We start from the raw sequence: 27,099 nt of genomic DNA, 5'->3' as shown, positions 1-27,099 counted from the left end.
TGAATTAGCACTTCTGTAATGGGATTTATTAACTGTTCCTTTCAGTATACCTACAAAATCATTTGAAAGCATTCTCAAAAAAGTTTTTAAAAGGTTAAAAACTTCTTCTGTTTGAGCTTTACATTTTAAAGAGGAACACGTTTCAAACTAGTTGTGGCAAGTGAGATTTTATAATCACTTTCTAAAATTTATACTCATTAAATTTATAGCATTGACATTTAGCATTGCCCCACAGCATTTCTGGGATAAATTCTTGCTCAGAGGACACAAGGGAAGAGGTAAGATGAATGGGGGAAAAATAAAAGTCATCTTGCAATAGCACTTAGGTGCTTGTATACACTGTGAACCTGAAGGGAATTTACAGGAAAAAATATACAAGCACCTAAGTGCCGTTGTGAGATGACTTTATTTCTCCCCCATTCATCTTTTACTCAGATGATACTCAGAGGTATCTTTTTATTCCTTCTAAGGGACTACAAAGAGGGAAAAACAGCACAGAAACCGCTATGCCCCTTCTCCAAGCAAGTCTGACCACAGACCATTCAGAAAAGGCCTAAGAAAGCAAGAAATGCCTTACCAGGTGTGACCACTATGGCAGTACATCTCCAGCAGTGAGAGACTGTTCTGGGACAGTATACAGACCTGGCCACTTTCTGCAGTGTATTCCCTGAAAAATTTCTGCCTATTCCCTTTATTATTTGCTTTTGGACATTTAGTCCATTATTTTTTTCTTTCCCCTTTAGTGCCAATTGATACTGTCTTCCTCCTGGAGCAGCAGCTTCTACTTTTTTTCCCCCTTGCTGTGAGAAGTACCTTCTATTATTTGTGTTAACCTGGTCTACCCCTTGCTTGAGTGCCCTGCAGTTCTGGCATGGCATGATATAGCCACCAGCAGTTCTGCATCTGTTGTTTGTTATCAGCTACCTTCACAATATTGAAAACTTCGGTCATATCTCTTCCTCCTTCAGAATTCCCTATCCAAACTGAAAAGTCCCGTACATTTTAATGTTTCCTTTTTTCCCCCTCCCCCCCCCCCCCCCCCAGGTCCTCCATCCTCTTAATCACTTTGGTTTCTTTACATTTTATCTTCTACGTGTGCTACATCTTTATTGCAATACAGAAGCCAGAACTGTGCTCAGTAGACAAAATGTGTGTGCACTAAAGTTTCACACAGTTGAAAAATTATACTTTCTGGTTTGCTCACAAGCCAGCACAGAGACAGGCCTGACATTATTCTGAATAAATCTGCCTGGCACCACCTCCAAGAAATTTATGTCATGGGCCTGTCAAAGCTCTCCTCCTCCTCTGTCTTCAATCTTTTCTTCGCCCTCCTACTGCACGCTCACATTCCTCCAAGCCAAGTCCACACTGCTCTCCCATTTTTCTGCTACACCCCCACTTTCCAAACCTCCCATTCCAACTGTAAATAAGCATAGGACCCTGCATGAACCGATTTACTGTGCACAAAACAGTGCAGAACGTGTTATGAAGAAGACATGAGAGATGTGTACCCCACCTCACCCTGCAGCTAGCTCCCAAGAGACATCTGCATTTGTACTGCTGTTGGTGGCAGCTGTTAGCATTTTTAAAGAATGGTAAATAATATGAAGAAATTCCTTTCACATATCTGTCAGATTTGGCGTATGCGAGTGTGTTTGGAGGAGCCAGGCCCACCTTCTTGTGCCTAACACAGTGCCCCAGGGCTGCTGGGCCTAAATGCGCTCCAATACCTCAGCACCTGCATGCGTAACCTCGCTTTGTACCTCCCTTCAGAGCTGAATATCACTGACCTAATGAGTCAAAGCAGCACTGCTGCCCAGGAGAAGAGATATAAGGGAGAATACCATTAAATTCCACCTCTCATTCCCTCTCATCTTTGCCTGTGCACAGAAGGCCCACTGTTTTCACAGCCATTTTCCCAGCACTGGAGAGAGCATGTGGTGCCAAGGGGCACTAGCCAGGGTGAAACACACAGGCACAGGTTGTCTATTGAAAGGAAATCTGTCAGGCAAGTAATCTGATTTTCCACAGTGAGCAGCCTGGGAAGGGTATTACTCCAGTAACCAACTCAACCACTGTGGCTGAAGTTGCACAGATTTTGCCTCTCCCCACTTACATACACTCAGAGTAGCTCGTGCCTTTACAGAGAGAGTTTCCCCTGACACAACCTGCTATTGCTAATGACAGCAGTTTTCACTCGTTCCTTCCACAGGAACATGCCTGAGAACTGCACAAGTTTTCCCTCAATAACGCTAACCTACACCAAGATCTCTCTAAGTTTGCATATATCAGATGAAGTCCACAGATAGAAATTAGCTACATTTTCAGCAGCTGATTTCCAAGTATAAACCATTGTGCTCTCCAAAAAATAAGCATTAGCTTATTTATTTTATTAGCTTATTAAGGGGATATGGTAAGCAGGTATTCTGACATAATATTAAGCAAGAATTACTAGAGGAATCTAAAAGAAACCCAGCAACAGTATTATCTTGTAGTGGAAATCCGTAAATGTATAGTTAATGGTAGCTTATACTCTAAATAAAGGGTCTGATTTGGTTTGTCAGGAAACAACAGAATACTACCATTAATTAGTGAATGACTGAATCCTACATAAACACCTTAGCTGTCCTAAAACTAACATATAATCCCAGCCACTTTCTGAATAATATTCATAATAATATATTCACTAACTAAAATACAATATTTCACGAACAAGTCTTCAGATAGTAAATTAATTTAAAATAATTGAAAGTGTACAGCCCAGTGATTGTGTAACTTCTTTGGAGGTACAGAGTTTATGGTAAAATAAATGAAAAGAGAACATTTTCCAAACATTACCACAAGCAGAAAGATTATATTAAAAACAGTCACTCTGTGGAATAATACAAAATAAAATATCACCTGATCAGCTCAAGTAATGCTGATTTGTATTTCTGAATTAACAAAATCTATGTACAGTTGCAGAGACTGCAATTTTACAAACTGATATCCAGTTGAACATATTTATAACACAATTTATACACTATGTACAAACCTAGTTCTCCAAGGAACTCTGTTCAGCCTGCTTCGACACGGAAGTGTATTATCTATTCTTAGGACAGGATGCTGGCCTTCCCTGTCATTTAAATACTGAAATTCTTAACAAGACTTGAAAAAATTTCCATTTACTATCACACGATAGTGTTCTTAAGTCACTTGTTACCAAATGTAGAGGAGTAGAGCCAGTCACAACAATAAATAACATTGCTTACTATGAACTACTTAGACTTATATTCACACAATCACACTTTCAGTCTCAGTGCTTTAACAAGACTGTAGGATCCATTTATCTTCGCTTTTCTTGACACGTAGATCAAAATTGCAACCACAGGTATCGCTATTGCTGTTGTGCAAGAGAATGCAATAATCAGTGGCATCATTTGATGTCTTTTTTCCAATTTTCCTGAAAATGGAGACAAAAGGAAAAAAAGTTGTGTAAAAATTGATTCAAATGGATATACATGTATAACTAAAAGCAGAGCTATTAATGACCTTCATTGGAACACATTTTCTGTTTTCATGCACAAAGCACATTTCAAAACCTTTTCCTTATGTTTTTTTTTTTTTTTTTGGGGGGGGGGTTGTTGTTTGTTTGTTTTCTTTAGTAACTTCACAGTACTACTTTAATTCTTGGCAGGTATCTTGGTCTTCAGTATGCTAAGCATGACTCATCTGATATAATCTACAATAAAGATTACCATGGAGTTCATAAAGAATACAAGAAGAACATCATGTGTAGTTCATGCAGGGGACAGAATGGAGCCAGAATCCACCTTTTTCTAGCCATATCCTTAAAGCTACTAGGCCAACTCAGGTAGCAGAGACAACATCCATGCTGAAAAGAGGTTCTCACCAGCTGTCCTGTTATTTTTTTTATTTATTAGTTAATGTTATGTGCAGTATTTTTGTGAAATATCAGCTGTGAAAACTATCTGTGAACTAGTTTTGCTCACCTGGACACAAAATTCATTGGAAGGTGCAAACAAAATAAGTTTAAGGTAATACATTGACTTACCTATAACAGCTATCTCTATCACTTTGATATTGTTTCCAACCTCATTGAAAACATCAAGCAAATATTTGCCTGTATCGTTTTTGGTGACATTGTAGAGTGTAAAGGTTCCATTCACTGATGGCAGAATAATTTCTCTCTCTTGGTGAACTTTTTTCAGGACCATCTGTGACGGTGGGTTACTGTATGTGCTACATGTTATAGTGACATTTTCTCCTTCTTTAACATTTTCTGATGGATATACTAACACGGTAATATTTTGAGGGGGAACTGAAAAGAAACACAACATACAAATTAGAAATAAACAGAAGTAAAAAAGAAAAAAAAAACAAACACCAAAAGTCACAAAGTATCAGCGGCTTGTATATGAGAAGTACTAATCCAGCTGATGAATTCACTACATTCTTCAAGCACATAGCTTTATAATATTAGACAGACACTACTCTGTCACTGGCTATCCCACACATACTTCATCCAACAGCAGTTGACAGAAAGAACATTTTGATGGGGGTATTCTGTGTATCTTTACATTATATGGAGCCTTTTCTTCTCTTGTTTTAAATTCACTGTGTATTCATTTGAGTTCACGAAAGGACACAGACCAATAGATCCCAAGGTCCTCTTTCAATAGAAAAGAAGTACAAAAGGCAAAGAAGTCCTAAAATAACAGCTTTTCACCAGCTTCCACAATTTTAAATCCTGTTTTCAAAGTTGGGGGGAAGTGGAAATATGAAATATTTTGAATAAGCAAATATTTTGTGCTTTGCAAATCCAGACAGACGTTTTCATCACCACTAATACCCTACCACTTATGTCAAGAACCTGTGCAACTCATCTCATTTTTTTTAGACATCGTCATTCCATCCATCTAAACCAAATATTAACTCTGTATGGTAGTTATTTTAACTTACCTTTGACATCAAGTACTATGTGTTGAGACTGCTTTCCAAGTTTGTTAATGGATATGCATTCATATATTCCTGCATCCTTTAGTTGAGCCTTGTCTATGGTGTATTTGCCATCTTCTGTTTCAAGGGTTGTGATCACATCACCTATTTTCTTCCTCAGGGTAATCTGAACAGCTGGAACATCTGCAGATGTGCAAGAGATGGTAACACTTTCTCCTTGCTTCACCACACTTGAAGGGAAAATTGAAAGTGTTGTATTTTTTGGTGGCGCTACAAGTAGAGAATAACGAAAAGACATAAATTAGTGCCAGAAACGACCCCTACATACTACTTCATTGTCATGTAATAAACAGCAGCAGGGCTTAAGTAGAGAAATCCACTTACTACTGAAATGAAACTGCAATCATTTCATATTGGTTGAGGAGTCAACGTTTGGCATAGCTTAAATGGCAGTTGCAAGAACAGTCTACAAAGTTGTAGCTCAAAGGAAAGCCAAAAGGTGCACTATAGTCTCCTCCACAGAAAAAAAAAAATAGCTTGTATTTTCTCTTTGAATCTTTTGTATGCAGGTAACTGGATCCTATACCAAGAACTATTTGATGGAAAACACAGGCACTTCTCTGCATAGGTTCTTTGTCTCATGCATGTTCGCCAATTCAAAGGAGTGATGAAAACTCAGCTTATATGAAGTTCTTCATGTCAGTTATCTGTACTAAGGCAGATTTCACCCTTAATTATTTAAAGATACCTAAATGACAGTGGCATTGGGGCCACCTTTTGTCTCCATTTCTTCTTGTCACGCAGGTGCTCCAAATATTGTAGAACTCTGCACTGAGTCTTCTACAACAGTTCAAGTAGGAAAAATGTTTCCATACAACTTTCTGCTGAGAGTAACCCTCCTCACAAGATTATTTTAAGGAATAGTGTAGACACTGACAGTGTAGGCATGGAGCCTTACAGCAAGAGTTCTCCTTCTTCCATCTGTGACATTTGTAAATGGAACTGACTACCAATGTGCAGCAGAAAATAAGTATGGAAAAAATGAAGTGACACTTAATGTGGAATGTGTCTGCAATCTATGCTAAACCACTTAAATATCATTAGTTATGTTAATTTTGCATAAGGCAAAAGTAATACTAAAGATAGAGGAGGTTTTTATGAAATCAAGAACTGCTCACTCAAGTATTTCCTCATTTTGGTTTTGGTCTCAGATTCCATCTGAAACATTTGGCTCTACTAAAACAGCAGTAGCACAATAATCAGAACAACAACAACAAAATATAGTCCAAAGTAGTTTGTAGTACTATTAAATGACCACTAAGTAGTAGACAAAGTAGTACTATTAAATGACCACTAAAACTACCTGTCCAAAGGAGACTGAGATGTTGCTGTGAAATTGCTACGGACTATTCCTACAGCTTATTTCAAGGAAATAAGTATCCCCCAAAAAAACAGTTCTTCAGATTCTTTTATCGCTTTGAGTGTTGCATTGCAGTAAACATACAGAGGTATGTATGTACAGCCTTAGAGAATTAGCTGAAAATTAAGCATAGAAATTAAAAGCATAGACTTAAAGAACATTAGTAAACTGTAAGTTAAATACTGAATACGTAAGGAAAGCTTCTTAATTTCCTATATATCAGTATGTCAGCACCCTCCAACCCAATACACAAACTGGTTACTGAATTAAATTAAAGTAGACTTGTACCTTGTATAAAAATGTCAACTGTTGCTTTTTCTGTTTTATTAGTTACAAGATTAATTACTTCACAGATGTACAGTCCTGAGTCAGTGAAACGAGCATGAGGAATAGAAAGGACATTGTTTTCTATAAAATGCTCAATGTTTCCATCAGCCAGATGTTTGCTCCAAACTACTTGTGCTGGTGGATTACTCTCAGTCACACAAGTGAGTTTTAGAGGGTTGCCTTCCACTGTAAAGTTGCTTGGAGATACAGTAATGATAGTATTTTGTGGACCAACTGGAAGAAAACAGAAAACAAGGTCAACATGTTATTGAAGAATGATATGTACATCTTTAACAGTAGCTTCTCTACGGGTGTGTTGCATGCACTACAAAGGAAAAACGAATATTGTGGATAGCATTAATGTAGTGGAACACTTTTGCCAGACTTGATAAGACATTTAGTTTGCAGTTTTGAAAGCGAAGCTAGTCACAATATGTACCCATAGCTTAGTGTTTGTTTACTCTTACATTTGTCTCCCTGTTAAGTCTATAAACCTGAAATTGCTAAGCATACCATGGCAATTTTAAAAATAATTGTTTTTCTGCATACTGTCATTTTTCTTCTGGTCTTCAACTTTCTGACTGAGCACCACGGCCCAAGATATGAGAGTGACAGATGAGTTACCACAGGACAGATTAACTTCCGTCATGAACAACAGCAGGTGCTTAAGGCAATATGCACAAGCTTCTCAATGACCATTACTGAATAAAAACATTAAATTTCTATGCCCTGGCCTTTGAACATGAAACCATTATCTGTTCCACAAAGATGTTAAAAGACTGTGCTCAGAGATAACATTTAAGAAATAAGAGGCATATCCTAGCTTTGATATTTTTGCAATACAATTGCTACAGTTTAACATAGGTCCTAGGCAATAGACTATATAAATACAAAGAAGTGCAGATTATTAATGATTTATAGCACAAACTTCATAAATCTATTTAATGAACCATAACATTAAACAGTATTTGGTATGAAAGCCCTGATATAAAAACACTTACAGTTTGCATTCAGTTTCAGAGAAGTAACTCTTTCTTTGGGCTCAAAGTCCATGTTAGCAATTTGCAATTTGGCCACACAAGTAATCTCTTTCCCAATATCTTCAGTTGTGGGGTTAAATGAGTATGTCACAGTTTTTGTTTCTTTATTTCTGCTTTCGTCTTCGAAGAAATGTTTCTCGTGAAGAGTGTCTCCCTCTTTCATTAAGAGTACTTCCAGGTAATGAGAAGGATACACATCAGGAATTTTACAGATGACAGTGGCTGGTTCTCTGGCAACTAATGATGTGCTGATCTCAATGACAGGATCACTGGGGAAAGCTGTATGAACAAAACACTTTTCTTTAGTCTACTTGAGATTGGCCCTAGAGTCAACATAAGAGCAAGATCCAGACATCACACACCTTCAGTTTAGATGTGTTCAGAACACGACCTTATATCAACTCTATTACAAAACATACCTTGAAAACATACAGGTCTTTTATAAGCAGTTCACACACCAACAGGTAATACATTCGTACAGTTAAAATATACAGATGAGTTAATAAAATCCAACAAGGCACCTAGGCAGTGGTATAGCTACCTAGGTAAATAGAGGCATCTGACAAGTTTAGACATCTGGATCATCCCTCTGCAAACTGCAAACACTTTGATTAGGTGTTTTGCACTTATAGCTTTCCCATATATGTCCATCTCTACCACGCTGATTTTTTTTCCTTGTTTTGTTTTTGTTTTGGTCCAGCACTATAAAAGTTTTGGGGAGTCTATGCTCTGGCTTTCAAGTATTACCAACAATAAAAACAAATAAGAGCAATACATACTATCTTCAAGATAGAAAGCTAAGCAAAAAGGGGCTGAGAACATCCTGAACAGACAGAGGAATCTTTACAAGGAAACATACGTTGAGTTTTATCAGACTCCTTATTCTATCATTATCAGTTAAATACCAGCTGCAATGTCTAAGAACAATTCATCTTTTTTTTTTTTAATGAATGAGTACTACCTAAGTAAAAGGAGTTTTTACTTACAGTAAGGTTCAACTTTGATACTCTTCTCCTTTTTCCCTTTTTCACTGCAGATGGCAGTACACAGATAATCATTACAATTCTCAACGCTAACTGGATTCATAGTCAAGGTAGAGTACGTCCTGTAGTTGTTCACTGTTCCTCCAAGAGGGTGGTCCATTTGGGTTCTCCATGAAAAACTTGGTGATGCACAGCCAGTAGTATTGCATGTGAGTACGAGCATTTCTCCAATCTGTACAACAATTTTACTAGCAGGTATAATCTCCATTTCAAAGGCTTTAACTACAATAGGGAGAACATACATAAACTCAGTAGCATTCTCAACATTTATTTCCCCTCTTCTTCTACTGTGACAAGAGCTTATTATTTTACAAGTTTACAATTGTGCTGAGGTTAAATTAACAGATGATACAATGGTTTACATTTCCAAAATACCCCATAAAAATCACTATTTTTGTCATAGTTAACACAGATTCAGATGATCCTAACAGATAGTTCCGATGAGTAAAAAATGCATAAAACCAATGTGGTCAATGAAAATAAATGCATTGGTACAATATAACTTTTCTACCAGGTGGATCTAGTTCTAAACCTTTGTAACATTTGTGGGGATGGATGGTAAATAAGATAGTAAGGACAACTGCAGAATTGCTTTCAACAGGGCATTTAGTACCAAGCTTGACTGGTACTGTCAGGTATGACAGTAAAAACCAGACATACAGTGATGTACTGCAGTTGTCTCCAAGACTGTCTTTTAGCCAAATTCAATAAGAGTCATTGTGGAGCAAAGAACAGCTCAAAATAAATGCCAAAAATAAACTTATTGACATTTTGAAAGAACTACTTAATTGACAGTTGCATTCACTGGAATGTAAAAGCAAACCAAACAAAGAGAGAGAACAATAAAACAGTAAATTGTAGGTCAATTTACAATTAAGAAAATTGAAAGCAAATAAAGAAACAAACCTTCCCAACTTACCAGTTATTAACACATACAAAATAATTAGCACAGCTTGGTTTATTCTTCCCATCTTTTTTAACATTTAGAATTGCTGTTATAAGGAAAAAAAAAAAAAAAAAAAAAAAGCCTCGCTTTATTTTCTCTGAAGAAGCACAGTGAGAGCCTGCTGCTCTGCAACTGTTTATGATAATCGCTGCAGTGAGCTCTTTATAAAGGCTCTTGAAGTGGAGCGGGAAATCCCATGATGGGGAAATCCAGGGTACGGAGGAAGAGATCCATGCAGGGCTGTGCCAGCAGTCTCAGCGCCCTCTGCTGCTTTTTTAAATGCAAAACTTAAAGCGCAAGAAAATAAATATTAACACTTGTAATGGAATTCCTAGAACACTTTAAAAAAAAAAAACAAACAAAAAAAAAAAACAAGTCAATATCTGATCTGGCATATGACTGATAAAATGAATGGATGTGGGTAATTACATGTAAGGAACGGAACTACATCTGAGATGGAGAAGTTATTCAGGTTTGTTTTCAGAGCAAACATTTTCATAGGACTGAGTCATTGGAGAAAACTTGAGAGTCAAAACTGAGCCAACTGGAGAAAACAATGTTCTTTGATGAATAATTTTACCTAGCTCAGTATTTCTTTTGAAAACTACTAGCACTCCCAGAGGTAATGCTACTCATGTTACTAAGTATTTTTGATCCTTAATAATGAAGTCAGCAGATCTAGCTTGCTCAGCTTGAATTAAGATCATCATGTTCAGACAAACTGAATGAACTCATTTTCTAAATTCTACTTCAACAATGTCCCTAAAATGTCCCTCTTTCAAGATGCTACTGCTCTGTATTACATTACTGATATGCCTCTAAGGTCTCTCATGTCCCATTTCTGTATAACTGAAGTACAGAAGTTGAAAATATGCAGCTCAAGGATTATCTTCAGTGTTAGGCATCCAATGGATATACATATGCAGTTGGGAACAAAGACTATTTCTGAGGACTACTACTCCTGGCTAATAAAGAGACAATATTAGGAAAAAATAAAGTTACATTTTCTGCATGTAATTTTAAATTAGGAAATGCTATGAGTGCAAAGAATAGATAAAGGCTTCCAAACCTCAACAACTTGGGTAGTTCATATTGTTCAAACATGAATCACTAAACAAAAGCAGCAAGAAATTCTGTGTAAAACATACATGTTTTTAAAATATTTCTGACAAATGATTTGGTATGCAAAAATTTGACTATTTGATATCTATGAAATATTGTCATCATGAAGCATATTTTATAAAGGACATAAATTCAGCTATTTAGTAAATGAGTAATAAATTGGAAAAATGAAGACTGAAGAAATAATGCTGTCAATGCTGAAGAAATTTAATTGCTGAAACATTTGTCCTACATTAATCTAATCCTTTTTGAGCCATGCATATTTTATGGTCATTAACCTAATGCTAGCTCTAAAATCTCACATTCGGGTGAGATTAGTACTGGAAGATGTAAAGCTCCTGCTGGCCTACAGGCATGATGTCTTCTTCAGATTAATTTTTTTTTTTTAAATGATTTTTTCTCTGACTATAGTTTCCACAAATTTATATATTTGTCAAGGTATAGCCCAACTGGAAAAGCTACTTGGGTAGATAATGATAGGACAAGGGGGAATGTTCTTAAACTTAAAGAAGATAGATTTAGACTAGATATAAGGAGGAAATTCTTCTCCAGAGCCAGTGAGGCTCTGGAACATGTTGCAAAGAGAAGTTGTGGATGCCCCGTCCCTGGAGGTGTTTAAGGCCAGGCCTGATCTAGTGGGTGGCATCCCTGTGCCTACGGCAGGGGGGTTGGTGTTAGATGATCTTTAAGGTCCCTTCCAACCCAAGCCATTCTATGATTCCATAGAAACACCAAAGCACAATGTAGTAACTACATTCATGACTCTGTCAAAGATCTTACACGAGGCAAAGTAAGAAGCATTGGACATTTTCCCCCCCTTTATATACTCTTCATGAACTCAAATATAAAAGGGATGTAATAATTGTGGGAAGTTAGAATTGTAATGTCAGAAAATGTCTTCAGACCAGTAATATTAATAGCAATAACAATAAACAAAAGAACCCAAGAATTATGTAGAAGACAATAAGCAGGGAAATACAAAAAAGCTAGAAATGCCCAAACAAAAAACTCACTAAAACTAAAACTGTCACAGTGGATTCTCCTATAATGTGTTATTTTATTATCATAGTTACCGTTTTTATTAGAGAAGGAGGAGGAGGAAGACAAATAAAAATTCTCGTAAGTCTCAGAAAATGCAAGAAACAGACTGTTCTGGAAGTATTGTTTATCAAATTCTGTAAACAAAAATCTGACCAGAGAAAAAAGTGGGAACTATATTCTCCTACTTAAGTTGCAAATAAATACTTCTTAATCACAGCCAGAGAGAAATAAGAGATGAAAATTTTGTTTTGATTGCTTAAATAATCACAGTCTAAGCTGAAGGAGAAAAGGCAAACTTTCCCTATTTCTGGGAAATCAGTTTCTAGACACAAGAAGATATAAACATAGAAGGCCATATCCGCATGCTGGAAAAAACTGTAATCAAACCTTTAATCAGATAACTCAGAATAGGAAATAACTCTGATATGGCTCCCACTAAATTAAACTGGACAGCTGCCATTAACTGGAGTTGGATCCTTACCAGAGGGACTACTATACTGAGTAATCAAGTTTAATCAGACAGAATAGGTAAGAGCAAGATGAGCCAATACATATTCAGATTCTAGATCTGCCAGGAAATTCAGAAATTTCTTAAAATGTACTTAATTATTGTCTCTGTTATCCTCAACATCAACCTGCAAATAGGAAAGTGAATATCCAGTTTGCTTGTTTTCAGAACTGGCTGTTCTGTTTGAAAACAGACAGAAAGCAGCTGGCAAGTTTGAAGGGTTGTCAAGAGTTCAACTCCAGCTTTTCAATTGGCACAGTGGAGGATGCTGGTGATAAAAAAATAGAGGATGCTTCTAGATTCACAAGCATTATAGGATCAACTGGAAGAAATTCAGACACACGCAGAGCATAATGAATACTGGAATGTAACCAGTATTAAAAGTAATAATAATAATATTGCTAAAGACACAAAAGATTGAAAGAATTAAGCACTAGGACGTAAATAAATGTTTTCCCAATACATCTAGTAATCAAAAGAGACTTTTCTCAGGCTTTGGTGGACAAACAAAGATAAAACAAATGTGTGTCTCAGAAGGCAGTTTGGAAATAGTGAACACATCATTTTTGGCCTGGCATCAGAAAAAACAAATGTCCTTCAGGAAACCGAAACTTAGTTATGACCTCTTCTGGAACATAGGACAAGAAAGCCACGTCAGAACTTTTCTAAGCATTTGCTTTAATTCATACTTCTACAACCATGTTAAATATCTAGAAACAAATTCCACTTAATTTCCTCTAGTCAAAGAGAGATCATAAGTTCTCGATGCCTTAAATGAACTAACATATAATAATGAACATAATGTGCATTATGCAGGAAGCTAGTTATCCAACATTTCAAACCCTATTTCTGCATTTCTGATGTCCTTAACTGTGTGAAGGAGACTGTTAGGGGAAAGCTGAAAGGCTAAGAGTAATGCTGAATCTGGTCTCCTAATACCTTCACCACTGATTTTGTGATTTACTGCCAAGAGGGTTAATCCTTCTCTTTTGGCATAGGGGATTAAAAAAAAAAAAAAAAAAAAGTTAGAAGGAAACTGGCCTGATTTCACTTTCTGTTTCCTGTGCCAGTTAAAAATACTATGTAGTGCTTCAGCACAATCTCTGCATCTAGAGCCACCGCTTGGGATTTCTACTAAAAAATACATACTGCTGGAATAATTATTTCTATATATGGCCCCAACACAGAAAGATATGCAAGCATATTTATTACTAAGCATCTTCAGTAAGTATGATCAAGTAATTACATGATCAAGTAATTGAAGAAACATGAACCTGGAGGACACGTATGAATACTGCTGACCTGTACAGCGGGCAATGATATGGTAGCCTCAGCCTCTCAGTGCTCAGTAACCTCAATAGACTGTTATATGGGTTATATACCGTTTTTCCTTCCTCAGTGCCTACTGGCTTTTTGGTTCCCAGTACTTTCCTGACTCTTTGCTTTCCTTAACTCCCTTCGCCTTCTTTCTTATCACCTGGCAATAGTACAAATTCTGTGTAACCCCAAGATGGGGAGGAGAGCATCACTGACTCCCCATAATTTTCATCTCTGGATGACAAGGATGGGATCTACTTGCAGATCTATTTAAAGGATTGTGCCTGTTTCAGGAATTGTAACTTTGTTCCTAGTTACAAAAAGAACACCAACGCCTTACCCTGTAACCCACATCACACCTTACAATTGTACTCCACATCTAACTTGTCATCTATTGAAGAAAGGTAAAAAAGAAACAACTTAAAGATTTATCATCTGCTTCTTTACCTTTTCTGGAATTTCTGAAATACTGTCTATTAAAAACCACCAACAGCAACTAAAACATATGCATTGACTTCCTTCATTATCTTTCTCAGACACCAGCTCACCAGCTATGACACTTCCTGTTTGGTTAGTAACTGCACAGCAACTAAAGTCACCCAAAATACACAAAAAATATCAGATAACATAAAAACACAAATGTGTTATAATTTGCATAGACTACAAAATAGCTAATATCTTATTCTCTTCAGAGACATTGTCTGTTTCACTTCACAGAAGAAACAAAAAGTTCATTATGAAGTAAATCGCAGCTACTGAAAAGTCCCTACTTTTGATCTTACTCAGTTGTTGCTGCCAAAAAAACAAGCTGTGGAAATCCCAAATCTTATTTCTGAAAATAAAGAAAAAAGTTTTTTAGATCCAGCAGGGCTGGAAGTGAAACCGTTGGCTAACCTTTAAACCCACACATTCCTTAAAGTATTAAGCAAAGTACTTGAAGTAAAACTTAATCAGTTTGAGTAGCTGAGCACCACTCTTCACAAAGACATATGTTAAAAAAAAAAAGTTCCCTATTTTGAAATACACTCCGGTAAATACACTCCAGTATATATCAAGAACCAAATTCAAGTACACCCTTGGAGTTTTCAAAATGTTTTTGTGACTGTAGAAGCTCAGACCTATTTTGAGCTAAAAGTACTGAGATATATCCGAGTCATTTGTTCTCACTGGAATTGCAACTTTTCAGACAAAACTAATTCAAAATGGTCAGAGTAAAGAAATAAAGTGGAATTTGGGTAAAAGTGCAGACACTGGCTAAGACCTGGGATATGGTAAGATAAAGTAAACCAAAAAAATTAATGAATACAACTGAGTTACTTAATTCTCCCAGCAACCCATGTGAAATCCCAATACCAGTAAATCTGTTGTGTACATTGTTAAGGCCAGCACTTCGCATCATTAGATTAAATCAGTCAAGAAGAGGGTAGAGGAACACTTTCAACCAACCTCCATTATTAATTGCCAGCAGATCCTCCCCAAGGCACTTGTAGATACCAGACTATGGGAAAACGGAGATCAGTCACTTCCCTATTTCCCATCTCGTTTCCGTCCTTCAGTCATGAGGACAAGTATGTCCCTACACAGCCAGAAAGAAAAAGGGTAACGATGAGAGCAAGTTCTGTAACAGATCATTCCAGGTGGATCAGAAGCCAAATAGACACATCAGAAACAAATGAAGAACTTTGACTCTCCCTAGACAGACTACTGATAGCTGCACCGCTACTAGCTGATTATCTGTCCTGAAACTTGTCTATCACAAACTATATTCTTTATTCTTTTATGATAGTTCTTACTCTGAAGAGCTGTGTTCAGCGGTATAGATATTATTTTTGCTGCACTGTGTTATATAAATGTTACCTTTGTAATCCCAAAGTAGACCACCTCACTAGCAGTATTGTACAGATATCACAAAGACTTAACATTGCATGATTCAAGAATCATCATTTTCAAACCTTCCACATGGGAAAGGATTATGGGGAACGCTCAATGTATCTATTTTTAACTGGCACATATGGAAGTCTTTTTTGATCTAGATATCGCCACTTCTCTGTCTCTGTAGGTGGGCTGGAAGTTCTATAGTAAACAACCCTCCAATTAGAAACAAGAAAAAACAAACTGATTTTCACTTCCATCAAGCCAAACATCCAAGAGAGCATTTTGCAGCAGCAAAATATGTGGCTGTATGTACATACACTAACAAAGTGACACTTTAAGGACCTGGCATCTCTTCTTTCTGTTTTTGAATGTGCTCTATCCTAAACCAACAACACGCTGTTTTATGACTTATACTGTTTTCTTCCCCACCACCCAGAGTTAACTATCATCCTAGCTACTCGCCTTATTAACACTTTCATGGAAGGAATATGCTAATGGAGGATTAGCAAAGTAATAAAAAACATCAGCGATTGATTTTTTTCCAGACAAGCAAGAGTAAGAATGATGGGAGTTCCTGGGATTTACTTCCCCTTTCAAGACAATTACTTGGCACAGCATCAAAGCCAAAATCCTTGTTGTCCGAAATAGGCAACTGAGCAAGAATAACTTTCAAGGTTGTGTCACCTATCACAGACCACGTTACTCTGTAGTGATAAGAGGCGACTTAAGAAATGTGACACACGTTTGAAACTGCTGTCAGGCAGGATAAAGCTCTGTGCTGAATTACCTTGAGAAATGTTTGACTTCTGACATTCCCATGCTTCTTAACTAAGGATCCCTCCTGAAATTTCCTAGAATTGCGTGTGAATACTGATTCATTAGGAACAACCAACCTTTTTACTTGGATATATTTTGTCTCCATTGACTTCATTTCTGACTTTAACCAACTCTACAGCATGAGGAACAGACAGTAGTACCTCTCCCCAATAGTTGAGCTCCAGATAAATACTCCACCTTTTTTTTTTTTTTTTCCTGTAAAAATTTCTCTAACTGATAGAAAAACCAAAACACTATTGACTGGATCAGAGAGAACCAAGCAGCTAGTGTGAGTGCTTTTAATTGAAAGCTGGAGTATCCTAATAGGAAACATAAAACATTTCTGTGCAGCCCAGGTACTAAAAGGTAAGTCATCAAAATGTTACATATGCAGTGTTGAACCCTTTTCTGGATTGAGAACCAAATCCACTTAACTTCTGGTAGGCTCATGATCTTGAAATTAGACACCTACGCAATGCCTTCCTGTATTCAAGACATCAAGCAGCAAAGTGACTTGGTATTTGTAAGGCCATCAGGGCACAAGAATTTCCAGGGCCATGTTCAAGGGTTAATTCATTAAGATTTTGAGCAAATTATATAAGGCTTAGTTTCCTAAACTATTTGAATTAATACAACACAACTATCTTACGCTGAAAATAAATACTCTCTAGTAGTTCTGTATTATTGATATAAATTATTTGATATAAAACTATCACCCTTTAGCTGACATTTTATTACACTGATTTACCCACTATCATGCCATGATCCAGCTGCTGACCTTTTTTTTTGGCACATTGCTCAGGTGTCTTGTGCCATGACTACATTGAATTTTGTGGTATGAAGAGACATTCATTCTAGCTCTAAGGTCAGCCTATGGACCTTATGAGTTCAGAAAATACAGCTTACACATAATTTAGGATGACTAATAATTTTAGAAAAAAAAAAAAATTCCTTTTATCCTGCCAACTGGAGTTCATAAAATTTAAGCAAGCTGACTAGAAGATTTGCAGACTTAATGTAAAGGAGGACAATTTTTCAGGTCGAATATAAAGTACATAGATATATGTATATACACACAGATAGAAAGATAGTATATAGATATATGTATATATATGCAAATGATTACAAGAATGAACACAAATTTATCACAAAGTAGAAAAATAAGCAGCATCTTTAAAAATACATAACTACCCAGGTAAAGATTACTAAATTAATCTGAACAATTTACCAGTAGCTACTAGATCATCGTATTAAGATCTTATTACAAGTGCCAATATTACTTTCTTAGATATTAAAAGGAGTAGACAACACAGTATAAAAATTATTAATTTAGACTAGATCTGGGGGTTATGGTAGATATGAATTAATTATCAGTTTTGCATAATATTCTTTTTAAAGATATATCTTTTTTCTAGTTACCTATAAACTTGATATTTGGTTTTCTTACTCTTCCTTATAAATATTGATGTTTTAATAAACATATTTTGTACTATGGTATTCATGTATTTTTATCAGGATTTGTATTGTATAGTTAGCCTTTTAAGATTAATTTTACCCTTCCAACCTTTTTTCAGGTGACAAAAACTCGGACAGTCAAGTTCAGTGCTTTCACTGATGTAATTATCTACTCGATATGACTGGAAATAGCACTTTCTGGCACATAACTATAAAACAAATCATTGTGAATAACTGGAAATCCTGGATGGACCTAATTAGAAGAAATAGTACATAAAACCAAGCAAGAAGTCATCTGTAATTTCTTGGTAATCTCATTATAACCATCTATATCAGGTTCATAGCTACTCTTTAAGGTCACTGAAGGTGACACACTATAGAAGATTGACTTGAAACATGATAGAGAACTTCCAGATTTATCTGGGCTTTAATTGCTTGCTGTCTTTCAAAAGAGAAATGCCTAGATATTCAGAGAGCTCTGTCAAGTGCATGGCATTTCAAGAGCCTGGAATGAAAGCGAGTATAGCCTGCATTGTCACATCTCTTTACAATACACAGCAGCGTTCAGTAAAAGTGAGAGCAGCTTTGTGCTTCCCCAACAAATATGGAGCAAGTGCCCAGGAACCCAAGGCAGCTTTAAAATCTCACTGTTAAAGAAGAATGCAATCTACCACCCTGACAATGAGGAACAGTGGTTTACACAGAGATAAATTACACAGGCTCTACTCTGAGAAATTTACTGCTCAATGTAAGCATGAATGTCAGATGCCGTCATTAACTTCTTCATAAAATTTCCAGGATCCACACAACAGGAGGCTATTTGAAAGAGCAGTAAAATAAATTCTTACAAATACCATAAGATCTTTTTACTCAAGAACTCGAAATATTTCCTGACAAATGCCAGCTTTCTGCTCAGGAATCACTTAACATTGTTCCATGAAACACAACAGAAGATGTAAATATATTTTATACATAAAAACTATATATAAATTTTATAATAATAATATAATTTACAATATAATTACAATATATTAATATAATATATAATAATATATATAAAGATAATTTAATTTGATATGATATAATTAGATATATATATTTATGAAAAAAAAGGGGGAGGAAAAAATGTGTAACAGGGAATGGATAACCAGAAAAAGTCTCTACCTGAAATATCATTAGTCTCAGCATCTCACAGATTTTACGAAAAATGTTTTATCTTCTCAAGTAGTTCAAAGGGAAGGACAAATGGTGCTACCATGCACATTTCAGATAGAAGAAAATTTTATAGAGAATATTCTTAGTCTCCTATTCTCATATTATGAAACATGACACATTTAGGGTTTTTACCTCCTTATATAAAAAGGAACCTTTTCCATCTATAAATTCCACTGATACAGTTTGTCTCTTATATTACACAGTTCCAAATATACTAGAAAAGTAATCTTACTTCAAAATGTTTGACATAAGATATATGCTTTTGTAAGACAAAGAGGATTTTTCCATTTAATTCAATATTCCTCTATACCTTTGAACAATAATGAAGAGTAGGCAGGGGATAGTTGGTACACAAGATCTCACTCCTCCTCCCCCATTTACATTATTTCAGGAATTCAGATCTTGTTTAAATGTACTCTTCAGTGTATTTTTATAGGGAAGAGAGAGATAACATTATCCAGACCTTGACACACCAGTGAGTTTTATCAAATTTTGTCTAGATACAATTTTGACTGATCCACTGCAAGTGCTCATATATTTGATAAAAATCTCTTTCTGACACCAGCCAAAAGCAGATGAAAAGGCAAAAGCCTAAGAACAGGGGAATCACAAGTGATACATTTGATTACATAAGAACTCAGAGAGATGGTTTCTGTGCATCTAGTATGTGGTTTTGGGAGTATAATTCAATATAATAAAATCTTATTAACACATAGAAACAAATTTGATAAATGTCTAAGAAATCTGGAAGTGGAACTCTATTGACTCTCTTATTTGACTCTTTTATTCTCCATGCAACTACAAAACAGTCTCAATCATTGCTGAATTTTGGATGCTACTAAGGTTCATCAAATGACCTCTTCAGAGCATCTCAATTTTGCACACAGACTGCCAAGCTTTTGCTGTGAAAAACAGCTGTTGCCATCTTCCAGCTTCAAAGAAGCTGCTGCTTCTTCTGCGTAGCAGCTTCACCACCTGCTGACTTTGCACTACGTGCTGCTATAAAGCTGCCTGTTGCCATCCACCTCTGAAGGTAAGTTTTCCTAAAGTTATGCTCATCACCTTCTTACGTGAGTCTTCATTCTGACCTAATCTAAAATCCAATGGACTCAAATAATTTTCTAGAGAAACTACGAGACTTTGCATTGTCCCCTTCAGCTCTATAATGTCGTACTAACTGATTTTGTAAAATTGAGAGCATCTTATTTACTACCACTAGAAACTGGAGAGTCTAAAAAACTATGCAGTTTCACTGCCCAGAATCAGTTTAACTGAAGTTGAGAGGAACAAGATTCATAAATACTTTACAGGGAACTTTCTGTTATGATAGGCAACTCAGACCAAGGCTCAAGTATGAAGCACAGCTGCACTTTAGGAGGCAGTCTTTGCTGAGGTACAAAAGTTTGCAAACTTTGTCACAAAGAACATCATTATCCAAAAAGCGAAAGCTGGGTTTGCAACACAATGTGGAAATGCATGTTAAAATTGTTTTCAAAATACAAGAAGGAAATAGTAAATCCCTAATATTTTGTAAGAATCACTATTTTTTTCCCCCGATGCGTTTCTTTCCATTCTTTCTTGAGAGAAAAAATGGCTTTTACCATTTCAGTAGCACCTATTATTACTTTTCAAACATTTCTGAATTTTAGTAGAAGAAACTCCACCCTCTCCAAATATATCATATGTGAAACCTTTCCATGGATTCAGTCCTTTTTGAAATCCAAATGTCACACAGTGGATAAAGAAAGAAACAGGATATCCAAGTAAAATACACAAAAATAGGAAGAAGTTTGTTTATGAAATGGCAACCAGAGTCCTGACATATACAATATTCTCATTGTTTTTTCCTTTGCCATAAGTTTTCTGACCCCCCCCCCCCCCCCCCTTTTTTTTTCCTGGTTGATTTATTCATCAGCTTTTTCTATCACTATGGCAAAGGCAAATATCCTTTGGAAGGAAGACCATTTTCCCTTCTCCACACTTCCTCTGTGACAGAGAAGAACATCAATTTATTGCCCTGACAGAGTTGGCCACCTGGACAGAGAGACCCATAGCTCTCAGGCCAGAAGTGCAAGACTACACAGTACTCTGGCAAAATTGCCTGAGAAACAGATTGTTCGCCACATCAGCAGCATTTACCATTGGTAAAAAAAAAAAAAAGCAATAATCAACAGCGCGCACTTCAGAGGAAGATGAGGACTGCACATAGCAGGCCAAGTTCATCACGCAGTTCTTTAAGTAATTTCCTTATTTGAACACAATAGTATTCCCCCTTACTAGAGATATGGTTTCCTTCTTTGGGTTGTCTTATTTTATTGCAAAATACTGTTTCTTCAGCAATTAAAAAAAAAGCACAACATGAAAAAAAGAGTCAGAACCCACACCGAATGAACAATACGTATGAAAAGTGTTAAATATTGGAGCATATAAATTTGTGAAAGGATCTAGCATTTTATCGTTGGAAAAAAACAAGAAGCTTCCTGAAAGTTTCCCAACTAAAATGTATCGTGTAATCAGAGAGTATCATTACCTGAAATCAAAGCCTATTTAATTCACGGAAATGCAAAGCACTTGACTGGAAATGAGATGAATGCTCATTTATCAAGGCACAATGCATGCTACTTTTCAGATAAGAAAATTAATCTTCCTCTTTTCACCTGTGCTGTGATATTTATAATGTTGGATTTGCCTGTGTTTAGGTTGTGAGATTAATATTTGACCTTTAATCAAGTTCTAGAAAGGCAGAAAGAAAGGAAAAATAATCCTAAGGTTTACATACATTCCATTTAGCTGTAGGATTTGGACCAGTTTTACCAAATCTGAGTAACTATGAGTGTTCACATATAGACCATATAGACTCCTACACTGCAAAAAAAATCCCCAACTTACATTTAGTTGTTTATACCTGCAGTTTGATCCTATCCTGTTATGTTCCTTTGAAATTATATTCTTTCCCAGTTGCAGTTTAAAACTCCTTACAATACAAAACTTTATGGCTTGCACTAATATTTTAAAATTGTTCTGCATTTTGTTAGATATATACAGATATACTGACACAGTAAATTATTATTGATATACATATTAAAAAAAAAAAGTATACAAAAGAATATACATTTATCTTCTGGTATTATCATTGCTTTTGTAGTAAGTTTTTACTCATTGATTTATGTACATACTGAAAATTTCTACCAAAAATGCCTCTTACAAATTATCTTTTAGTGAAGCTACATAAAATATAAATCATTTTTTTCCTAGTGCTACAGGTAGTGCTGTATCTGCATTTATCTTGTCAGTAATTAGAGATTATACAGGAAAAAGAGAAACTCAACTCACTATGACAATGAGCTTCTTGGTCCAATTCTTCATAAGACAAGGAACTTGTATTTGAAATTATCTCAGAGTTCTCAGAGTTACTGAACTGTAAGATCATTTATAAACATTTTTCTCACTTTACTGGTGAATGTCAGTAACACCAGGTTGTACCTGTGTTTACAAGTGCAGCCCATGCACCGCTGTTTCCAATGGAAACTCCTATGTGACTTTGTTTTACGAGCTTGGTGGAAGTGTGTGCCTCTATTCAAGCTGTGATGGAAAATACTCACTGTGAATGTGTCAATGTGAATTACATAGGAAAGTTAAAGACATAACTGAAATATTAAAGGGGACGGAGAGCAACACAACATTCCAAGTCTTACTGCAATCCTTCTAGACCCCTAAAATGCTAAACCAACATATGTCCACGTTGAATTGTGTCAGTCTTCAGAACTGTATCCACTGTAGGGTACATAAGCTCCATATAAAAGCAAATAGGTAACTCAGTCTCAATTTTAGTTTTCTTTAAAAAATTTGGAAAACAGTTACAAAAAGTCATGCATAACTTGTTTTGCTTTTGACTTCACTGTTGTGTGTTCACCTGCAGGACCACAATTTGTCTCTCTGAGGTAGGTAGCTTCGATATCTTTTTTTTTTCCTTCCTGTGTAATATATTCTATTCCTTATACTATTATACACTTTGTGAGTACACATTCTCGTCACATTTTTATAAATGCCCATCAAGTAATTACGTAGCACAGCATCAGAGTTAATAACATAGTAACCAGTAATAAAAATAAGGGAGATAATTGCTTTTATTCTATGCCTGAATGAGAACTGAGTCATACTACCATTTTTGTCTTTGCTTCTCTAAAGAGAAATATGTGACCAGAGTGATTTGGCTATACAAACATTCATGAGATTTTCACAGAATCATGGAATTGTCCAGGTTGGAAGAGACCTCAAGATCATCGAGTCCAACCTCTGACCTAACACTAACAAGTCCTCCACTAAACCATATCACTAAGCTCTACATCTAAACGTCTTTTAAAGACCTCCAGGGATGGTGACTCCACTTCCCTGGGCAGCCCACTCCAATGCCTCACAACCCTCTTAGTAAAAAAGTTCTTCCTAATATCCAACCTAAAACACCCCTGGCGCAACTTAAGCCCGTTCCCCCTCATCCTGTCACCAGGCATGTGGGAGAATAGACCAACCTCCACCATTTTCTTCACATTGGCTCTCTAAATCTTGCTACTAATCAGGTAGTGCAAGTTATTTATTTGCAATAACTTCAGAAAGTTATTGGCAAGGATTAGCACTAGTCACTGAATTTTTTATTTTTTTTTTTGGACCAATTCAAAGAGGATGAAGCCTTATCTTCTTTTGGAAGGACTTCAAAATTGTGAATGATTGCCAAGACAAGCAGCCTTTGCTCGGAAAAATAATGTTAGAACAATGCAATAGGTCACTGGAACTTTCCCTCCAATATTTTTTATATGCAGCCATTTAGGGAGAACTGGGAGGTAAGGCATTTTATTTGAAACAATAAAACCCAACTAAATAAGATTTAAAATGTCTTTCAAAAGAAGAAATTTTGTTAGGACCATTAGAAACTAACTACTACTATGCAGCATTAGGCTGCTGCAGTTTGTTCTCTTAGTTCACAAATGATACTACTCTAGTCAGCCCTACTGTGCATCCCTTATTGAACAAAAATCTTCCAGGGCTAATACAATTGGAGCAACAGTAGTGGAAAATGACATTTTCCTCTGGTATGGAGAGCAATATTTGGGAGAGCTGTAAGTACATGCAATGTAGCTTACACTGTGTCCCTAGACGAATTCTAGGCAATTCATGTTGAGCTACTTCATATAAAACACGAGAAAGACAGGTTTTAGTAAAATATATAGCACATCTATTGCACATTAAAAAAAAAAAAAAAAAAAAGGTAACATTTGTAAACTATAAGGTCTTGCAACTTACACAATGTCATACTAGGCCATTGCATGTGGAATGGAGCAGTTTCTAAGAATTTCTGTAGTTAGGAGTTAGGAGAGAAGAGTGCTACATTTAGGGGCAAGTCAACTTACTGTAAAGCTACTTTCACAATGAGATTGTTTCTGCGTTCCTTTGCAATTATGGGGTACGGATATATATAAAGTTAACATACAGCCAGTTCCCAGAAGCAGAGCCATTTTAGAGTTGGGTTTCAGTACGGCTTTTAGGAACAAAAATTTTTAATCTCTTTCTTAAGTCAGTCTTGCCTTGTACTGGCTGTACTAAGAATTGACTCTGTGATAGAAGTGCAACAAAATTCCTCCTTCTGCTATGCAACCTGTTTTCCAGAGTTTGCTAAATGTAATTTCCAAATTTTTGTTACATTTTGGTATCTATTTGAAAAATGGTTAAGAGCCAGTTTGATGATGACATCAACAGAAGTATAAAATATTAAGAAGCAAAGGGGAGAAAAATAAAGAACTCCAAATGTCCGTATGACAGTTACAGAAACGCAGGTGTTTTAGAAAATTTTGTTAAAGAACAGCAGATGCTATAGAAGTCCCCACCTTGAACCAGTTTCCTAGTTTTTCAAAACTTAGCTACCAATGCTAAAAAGGCCCCGCCTTCACGCATTTCACTTTAGTACAGCCCCTGTGCCCTGTTTGCAAATCTTTTCAATCACTGAAATTAAACTTTCATACAGCTGTGAATTCTGTGCAGACTGACCATTGAGTACATGCCAGATCAGAATCTGATATGAACTTACCCAAATTAAGGACCTGTCTTCTCATTCTCACTGTGAGGTACTTCATATTCTGAGGTGCTATAACAATAATTAAAATCCTTAAAAAATACACACAAAAAAAGAAAAATTCATCACTAAATTGAACTCACTTCCTAGCTACTGATGACTTTGTTCATTCAGCTGTAGGGTTAGCTTCAGACTTTCAATGTGCTCATTAAGACCGTACAGATAAATTTACAGAAACACAACCTCACAGGATAAAAGCAATTAGTCATGGATCAAATACAGGTAATAAAAATGGAAATGCTTTGTACTTCCAAACTTGTTCTAGTGAAGATGACTATTGATCAAAACACTTTCATAGAAACTCCCACATCAATAGCTATATGTAGAAACAACCAAAAAAAAATAATTACATAGTCAAATTCTGTATTGACATGACTTAATAAAACAAAATCTGTCTCATGGTCCCTTCCAAAGTACATCTCCTGTTTTAGTCCGTTTTCTCTCTTTTCTCTAAAAAGAGAATGAGTCAGGCTTTTACGAAACCTAGAGAGCAGACAGTTTTCCAAAGTATTTAGGAAGTACTGCCCTTCCCAAGTTATGTCTAAGCTCTCAGGGCAATTTTAATAATCTCAGAAATTTATTTGGGTAAAATAAATAATTTTATGAGAATTGCTCTCAATACTTTTAAAGCTCTATATTTTTTTCAGTTTCATTTGTATATTTCTTTTCAAATTTCTCATGCAATGGTTTTCAAATTACAGGCTGCAATAGCATGAAATCTCATTAGACCTATACTACTTTATTGTACTTCAAAGACAACCTGAAAATAAATAAATAAATAAAATTTTGTCTTGACATACAAACCCCTCCAGTCCATATTCACTGTCTTTATAGTACATGAGTAAAAATTGACTGATAGGAATTACTGTATTTTTCCCTATAAAGGCTTTTTGGCTTTGAGAAACTGCCTGGCAATTAATATTATTTTTAAAGCATCTGCACCCCTTAATAAATCCACTGAACTGTGCATGTTTTCAGCACTACCAGTTTTCTTAATAGTCATTAAAGAATCATTTCCTGGGTAAAATCTGAAAATTGTCAACATCATATCTGATACTTTATAAAAGGTTTCGGTCTGTTAAGCTTTGAGCCATGTTTGTTCTCTACGCATATGAATGCCTGCATACATAGCTATTTCACAAGTACAGCTGAAAACACAATTTTGGGTTCTTGTTCGCATTAGAGTTTAAAACACATTACTGGTATTTCAGCAACTTCCATACAAAACAGACTGGTTATAGCAAAGCCCCCAGCAGGCTTCACGGTATGTATGCTGCTCTTAAAATATAATTGCTAATAACCTGCATCCAAAAATAAATAGTTGTTCACACTACTCATTTTAAGATGTTCCTTAAAACACTTGCAAGTCTGTAAATTTTAACCTATTTATTTATTTATTTAACTCAGCTATTTCCAAATTGAGGTATTATCTTCTCATACCTACTATGTATGATGTGACCAAACATACAATCCCTTCAGAATAAAAAAAAAAAACGTTTCAGCTCTTGTTTACATATACTCAGGATAGTCCTAAATAAATATACATCATAGTTCAACAATACAGCCACATCTAGTGGAGCTGTAAATATAAGGCATTTCCACAGTCTATGTCAGAATGATACAACATGAAGAAATTTCTGCAGTACTAAACATTACTTTCAAGAATGTTATGTTAAAAATGCCATTAAGGTTGCATATCCACATTATAAAATAGGAAAAGAAGAGAATTAAAGATTACTTACACTCACACATAACTTTTTCAAAGAAACTGTCAGTTCCTTTACTGTAGAAGATGGACTGTAGGAATGAATGGGGAGTTAGAAAACAAAGAATAATCTTTTTATCCAAACCTTGCCTCATTTAGCCAAAGTTAAAGTTAATTAGAACTATC

At 35.8% G+C, this 27,099-nt stretch overlaps 1 protein-coding gene across 5 annotated transcripts; it reads right to left on the bottom strand.

Annotated features, from left to right (window-relative positions):
* VCAM1 (vascular cell adhesion molecule 1) lies at positions 1-27,083 on the bottom strand. 5 transcript variants are annotated; one of them, XM_068689905.1, is made up of 9 exons: positions 26,951-27,013; positions 25,164-25,240; positions 15,170-15,299; positions 8,733-9,011; positions 7,708-8,025; positions 6,668-6,940; positions 4,963-5,229; positions 4,055-4,321; positions 1-3,442 (listed from the first exon to the last, which is right to left on the bottom strand). In XM_068689905.1, exons 4-9 carry the CDS (start codon positions 8,995-8,997, stop codon positions 3,282-3,284), a joined length of 1,551 nt encoding a protein of 516 aa, XP_068546006.1. In that variant the 5' UTR covers positions 8,998-9,011; positions 15,170-15,299; positions 25,164-25,240; positions 26,951-27,013; the 3' UTR covers positions 1-3,281. The 5 variants fall into 5 exon arrangements, with proteins under 5 accessions (XP_068546006.1, XP_068546003.1, XP_068546007.1 ...); XM_068689902.1 differs by lacking the exon at positions 15,170-15,299 and having other exon boundaries at positions 25,164-25,220; positions 26,951-27,083; XM_068689906.1 differs by lacking the exon at positions 25,164-25,240 and having other exon boundaries at positions 26,951-27,005.
* Positions 27,084-27,099: the final 16 nt, after the last annotated feature.

Source organism: Anas acuta, chromosome 8 (assembly GCF_963932015.1).
Source record: "Anas acuta chromosome 8, bAnaAcu1.1, whole genome shotgun sequence".
NCBI lineage: Eukaryota > Metazoa > Chordata > Aves > Anseriformes > Anatidae > Anas > Anas acuta.
The sequence above is the reverse complement of the archived record's forward strand: the minus strand, read 5'-3'. Positions and strand labels throughout refer to the sequence as shown.